Source organism: Micrasema longulum, unplaced genomic scaffold (assembly GCF_059751315.1).
Source record: "Micrasema longulum isolate JH-2025_06_02 unplaced genomic scaffold, ASM5975131v1 h1tg001259l, whole genome shotgun sequence".
NCBI lineage: Eukaryota > Metazoa > Arthropoda > Insecta > Trichoptera > Brachycentridae > Micrasema > Micrasema longulum.
Window position 1 is genome coordinate 704,373 of NW_028278446.1, and position 6,859 is coordinate 711,231.

The following is a 6,859-nucleotide window of genomic DNA, read 5'->3' on the forward strand; positions in this document are numbered from 1 at the left end:
TGTAAAAAATAGAATGCACAAATATTTTTTTTCTCCTAAACATGTTCAATTACACGTTTCCGATGAATATGTTAAATTTTTTCGTACAAATATACACAATTTTGTACATTAATTTTGATTTTACTTTATAGACAGTCGAAGATAACTCTATTAACTTCCAATTATTTTAATCGGGGCCCTGAGACGGTAAATATACTTTTTATGCAAATAATGTGTTTATGTAAATTATTAGATTACCATAAGAAATACTAAATATTAATTAAGAACCTATGCATCCAATTTTTATAATATTACGCAATTTCTTTATTAGTTATATTTATTTTTGTAATTATGTAAAAAATTAGTTTTTTGTGCATACACATAGTTTAGTCGACATAAATATCAATGATAATTAATTGTTTGCCGCGGTCAAACGACATTATTTTAATACATTCATGAAAACATGTGACCGTTCAAAGGAATATGAATCACTAGAAAATGATAAGAAACATCGATTTATACCGACTTTTTAAATGCAAAAAAATAATAAATAAAAAGTGTTAAATATTCTAACGAGAGTCTTGGCCGAAACCAATATGATTTAAAAAGAAAATTATGACTTACGTTGGAGGATTCACCAGATTGAGAAGCTCGTTCGGAGAAGTCGGCACTCGGCGGATGACCATCCGCCGGCCGTCCGTGGAGCCCATTCCGATAGACGCCAGGGAGCGCATGGACAAGGCGTCGGGGAACTTGGACATCTGGCTGCCGCAGTCCGAGAACACGGCCGAGCCGGTCCTCGTGAGCCCGGCCGGAGGGCCTTCCTCGGCTTGCTTCAGGCTCCTCGTGCTCCGGAACCGCTTAGATGGCGGACTGAGCTCCAAGAGCCGCGGCCTGTTGGCGTTGGCGTTGAACATCAGCGTTATTCCTTCCTCGTCTCCGTTGCGCACTTTGTCGAGCTGGCCGTTTTCGTGCCCATTGCGGGAGTATCCTTCGGAGTCCGGCTCCACGCGAGGAACGACCGCCGGCTTCCGATTGTAGATGTTGATGAGTTGTCTGCTCTCGTCTCCGTCATCTTTGAAGCCGGGAGATTTAAGGCCGTCGAGGATTTTCGTCCTGTTGTTGATGGCGCTGCGGTGCAGGGGGCTGATTGCCCTGGGGCGATCCTCCGTGGGACTGTGCCCTCCGCTCATTTCGGCGAGCAAGGAAACGGCGATGTTTTTAAGTCATTTTCCAACGACTAAAATTTGCGGCCGACTTGCGCGAGAGTAGCATCTACAATTAAATACATAATATTAGAAAACTTTATTCGCACACCACAACGTGTCGGTTTTATCTCATTCGTCACGCTGACTGAAACTTCGGCGCTCGCCGCTCGGTGTGCGATCTCGGACAGTGAACGCGACGCGCGACGCACTGAAACTGATCGCTGAACGACTGAACTGACCGAACGACTTGCGGTCGAGTTGCGAGTTGCGAGTTGCGAGCAGCTGACGCTGACAGCTGACGCAATTTGCCGCGCTGATAGAGGTTGCCGGTTGCCGTTTTGTGTTTTGCCGTGTTCCCGTACGCCGTACTGTAGGAATTAGGACATTAACAAGAGATTAGGAGTTTCGAACATGACTTGCGCCCACCTTACCGCACCGAGACGCCATTATTAATACATAATTACTGGACATGCGTGAAATTGAGAACAATAACACGCTAATAAGCTAAATTTAATTTCACAGAATCTTGAAATCAAACAGCATGGCATTATGTATAAACAAAAATTGTTTACAATAAACATATTTCCAACATGTAGGTAAATTATTTGCAATATAAATTTGACTTTTTATTACTCAATATATATTATCTAGTCGACCTCGTGGTGTAATAGTCAGCGCGTTCGCCTACCATGCAAGAGGTCTCGGGTTCGATTCCCGACATGGTTGATCTGAAATTATTTAAAGGGGTGTTTTCACACTAGAATATTTCATAGTCCCTGGACAGGTAACTGAAGCGTAGGATCTTACCTTCATGTAACAAAAATTATTGAGATACGCTGCGATTGATGGATCAATGCAGTAACCTATGGACCATTATGTGCGGAAAGGGAATGATGACGGTGATGTATATTATTGTGCCTACATTTTTCAGTTTATTACTAAAAAATATTTATTTTTAGTAATAGGATAGTACCTAAATTTACGGCAAATTGTATAATCCATCACCATTATCATAATTTCCCTACTCGCACACAGTGGTGCATGGGGCACTGCATTGCTACATCAATTTCAGCGTATCTTGACGATTTTTGTTACAGGTAAGATGGCCAGTCTTACGCTTCAGGTACCAGTCCAGGGACTATGAAATATTCTAGTGTTTAAATAAATATTTCATTTCAACCGTGTTGGGAATCGAACCCGAGATCTCTTGCATGGTAGGCAAAAGCGCTGACTATTACACCACGAGGCCGACAGTAATAATATAGGTATACAGAAACGAAATATAAACATAAATATAAAAAAAAAACTGTCTCAACATTTTGTAACTTCTCTGTGTACCTCTATTAATTCTTTGTATATTCTCACATGTAAAAAATCAAAAAAACGTATATTGTTAAGCGACTTCGGCACGGGTAAGGATACACTATTTTTATTATTTATCATTGTTTACAATGTGAAAAAAAAAGAATAATTAAATAAATACACGTACAAGAAATTATTTAAATAATGACACAAGAGCCTGACTCATTTTTAGCAAGTTCAACCTTAAGTGTTCCATTTTTTTAATTGTATGCATTGTTTTTTATGCAAATAAAGGTTTTTTTTTTTAACAAAACCGTGTTCTATGCACCACTATGTGCAGATATGATTATATTATTATAAATACGTACAATTATTGTAATTTCTGTATCGGTCAAATGAATAATTCGGTTCTGTGTGTAAAATAAAACCAGAATCCTGGGCCCCGATTAGAATGAGAAGTGAGCAGAGTTATCTTCGACTTTCTATAACGAAAAATCGATATTGATGAGTGTACGAAAACGAAAATATTTGCATGAATGAATGAAGTACTTATGGAAGTACCGATGGCGGTATACTATAATTAAACACGTTTGAAAGAAAAAATCTGTGCATATTCTGCTTTTCACCCAGAAAACTTAATTTTACTTTGCAGATAATTTTACTTTCTCGTTGTAATCGGATTAGAATAGGAAGTGAGCAGAGTTCTATTTAATTGTCTATAAAGTAAAATAGATATTCAATATATAAACACTAGATGGTAGGTAGTTTTGCGTCACCTTGTAGTTTAAGATTACTGAATTTTACCTGTAGGTACCTACATACATTAGGGGATTTATGCTTAAGATGACATACCGGTAATACACATTAAACTATTTACGTAAGAACCTTGAAATACAGTTTTACTTTTTGATCCCTGAATATAGATTTAGTAGAATTTCTGAATTATGCTATTTATAGCTCGAAAACCATTAATATTTTTTTTCAAACTCCGTATACAAAAAACTGTGGTACAATATTGTACCGTCAGGGAATTGCAATATAGAAATGCTGTTATTTTTTCAATACGATATATTTACAAAAATAAATGAAAAACCAAAATTATAATCGAACAAAAAAAATACTGAAAAACTTACATGCTATCATAATTATTGTATTGAAGTTTGTAAAAGAGTCGTAATTGTACACAGCCAAACGGCTGACAGCTCTTTGCAAAACCAGGAGAAATTTTTTGGAATTAATTACTAAAAAATGGCCGAAACTAATTTTTAAAACGTCCAAATATGTAGGTACCGACAGTGATAAGTTACATCAGATTCATTCTCATATAAGAATAAAAAAATATAAAAAATGATAAAATGCACCAGGATAAATTTGTACTACCATAAAGCAAAGAGTTAAGTAACGCGTAAAGATGGCGCTACGCGGATAGTGCACGCAAATGCGTTGTGTTGGTTGGGTGTTTGTCTGTGATTCTTAAAGTTATATTATTTATTCTTGGAGCGTAGTGAATAAATAAGACTCGTGCTTAGATTTTTGGATGAACATGACATACATTTTGTTTCTACACTTACTTTGGTAAAATAACATACGATCTAAGACGACGTGCGAAAAAATGTAAAAAGGATATAAAACACATCAAAAAGTTTACGGTAATTATGTGTCAAGGGAGTTTATACTTAAAGATCCCCTAAGTTCTAATTTTGCTTCCATTTCCGGTGAAGGCATGACCCAATATGATGATCCTCCATGCATCGATTGTAATAATTTGTACAGCAAATGAAAAACCAAGAGAACATTGGGTTCTTTATGAATTATGTGCAAGGTACCACACATCGTGTGCTGACATACCATCTAAAACAAAAACATTTATCTGCGAATTATGCAAAGAAGAATAGTATGTCATCTTATGGTGTAGTGGTCAGAACCTACAGAACCTACCAGAACTACCATGCAAGAGGTCTCGAGTTTGATTTCCGACATAGTTTACATGAAATATTTGGTTTTTTTTTGTTGATATTTCTTGATAACTAATTAGTAATAATCATTAATAATATTAATCATAATCATTAACTATGGAGTGAATGATTATGATAAAATTATAAATAAACTTATCAATGAAACTTCTTGGTTTAGTTTTACTTTTTATTAGGTCCTGTGGCTAGTGGTTCGAATCCCACTTTACCCTAACTCGATTCCATTTTCTAATAGTGAGTTATTTACAACTCGTTGAAAATGGCCCTCAAAATGAAATATTTGGGTAAATCATAAGAACGCAAATATTTCTTTTCACTTTTAAAAAAATAAAAAAATATTTTATGTTTTAAACAATTCACCAGTATTGAAGATGTCTACTTAGGCGAAAGCGCTCGTTGGTCAAAATAATAAATTGTAAAACTAATCCAAGAAGTTTCATTGATAAGTTTATTTATAATTTTATCATAATCATGAAATATTTATTTAAAAAGGGTGTTTTTACACTAGAATATTTAAGTCCCTGAACTAACACCTAAAGCGTAAGACTGATCATCTGACCTTCATGCAAACAAAATCATTATCAAGCAACACTGCGATTGGTGTACCAATGCAGTGCTCTACGCACCATTGGGTGTGGAAAGGGAATGATGATGATGATGATAATGACTGTTATTTCACTAAATATGAATGTATATATTTTTTTATAAAACTAAATAAATAGTATACGTTATTTTGTCGCGTAAAAAATTAACATACATACGATTTTTATCCTTCCGAAAATAGTATGTCATTTTAAACAGAATTTCCCTATGAGTAAAAAGCGACCGCTTTGTGAAATTAAGAATTAAAACTGGTTTTGTTCTTTGCAAATTTACCCTAATCTATTTCAAAGTACCCATTTTGTGAAGATTTATTTTAATAACGGGCATTGAAAACGTTTTTGTATGAAATTATTCCTTGTAATAAATTATTTATGAAAGAAGTTCTTTGAAATGCTAATTTGAGGTTATTCAACTTTTATTAAGTTAACTCGTGTAGGCATAGTGGATAAAAAAAACCAAATCATTCTGGACTAAGAGTCTTGATCATATTATACCCACGTATAGTAAATCTACGCCGTATTTCCTTACTAAACGTCCGCCTTGTGGTCAGAGGGTTTGCCTGCCATTTAAGAGGCGTCGAATTCATTTCTCGACATGGTTGGAAATATTTATTTAAAAATGCATTTTTACACCCCAATATGTCATAGTCCCTGGACTGGTGCCTAGGAGTGTTACCTTTTATTTTATTACAAAAAATATTTTCGTTCTTATGATTTATCCAAATATTTCAATTTTGGGGGCAATGGCAACGAGTTGTAAAAAACTCACTATTACAAAATGGGAATAAAGTTGCAGTAGAATGGGGTTCTAAACTCCGTTAATTTTTAGTCCGACACTAGCCAAGGGTCCACAACCCGGTTCAAAAACCTTCAATTGTCTTATCGATATTTCTGTACGAAAATCTGTATATTTGTATGAAAGTAATAAAAGTATCTTCGTCTACCGACGTTACCACCTGTACCACCTGTAAAGACACAATGATGATAACTTTATTTAAATCTCGACGCTGCCACTGATACTTATACAAATGCAGTGTCTTATGCACCATTAGGTACGGAAAGAAGAATGATGAGTAAAATTAATATCAGTTTTAGCAAATATTGCATTGCCTTCAACAATTCGAAAAATACGGATATAGAAAATCACGAGATACATAAATTATCTGCCTGGCTTATTATCTGCCATTGGCCAGTTCATACATCGTTTAACATTGGCCATTCTGCCTATTGCTGAATACTCATATTTCTTCAATTGTTCCATCTGTTGATTTTTTGGTAATAGACCTGGAAATTATTGTGTCAGATTCATGCGAAAATTCACCTGCTACAATTTATATTTTTGTTCTCTGAAATGTTCTCCATCTCTGTTGTCATATATATCAACACTCTTAGGGCCATATTACGTTATCATACATATTAGTATGTTATCACTATAGTCCATATCATTATATAGGTCATTACCTATGGTCATAATACCATTTAAAGCTTTGATGGTATGCACCACATAGACCGAATTACCATCCTGGGTCATATTAATAACTTAGGCCCATATTATCATCACAGGCCATATTACCGACCTAAGCCTTATTACCTACCTAGGCCATATTATCAACATAGGCTCATATTATCAAAAGCCATATAACAAACATCTGCCATATTACCATCATGGGCCATATTACTGACTTAGGCCATATGGCCTAAGTCAGTAATATTATCGACCTAGGCCTTAACCTTTCCCTCACTAAGAATCCAAAAAATACACATGATCCGAACGGGGAGACCCTACTTGTATATG

The 6,859-nt window shown here is 35.4% G+C and overlaps 1 protein-coding gene across 2 annotated transcripts in view; it reads right to left on the reverse strand.

Moving 5' to 3' along the window:
* Nucleotides 1-1,403, reverse strand: part of ine (solute carrier family 6 member inebriated) — a 66,487-nt gene extending 65,084 nt beyond the window's left edge. For both annotated transcript variants that reach the window (XM_088234577.1, XM_088234579.1), the window contains exon 1: nt 604-1,403. In XM_088234577.1, coding sequence (XP_088090703.1) covers nt 604-1,172 — 569 coding nt within the window. In that variant the 5' untranslated portion in view covers nt 1,173-1,403. The remainder of the gene's footprint in view (nt 1-603) is intronic.
* Nucleotides 1,404-6,859: the final 5,456 nt, after the last annotated feature.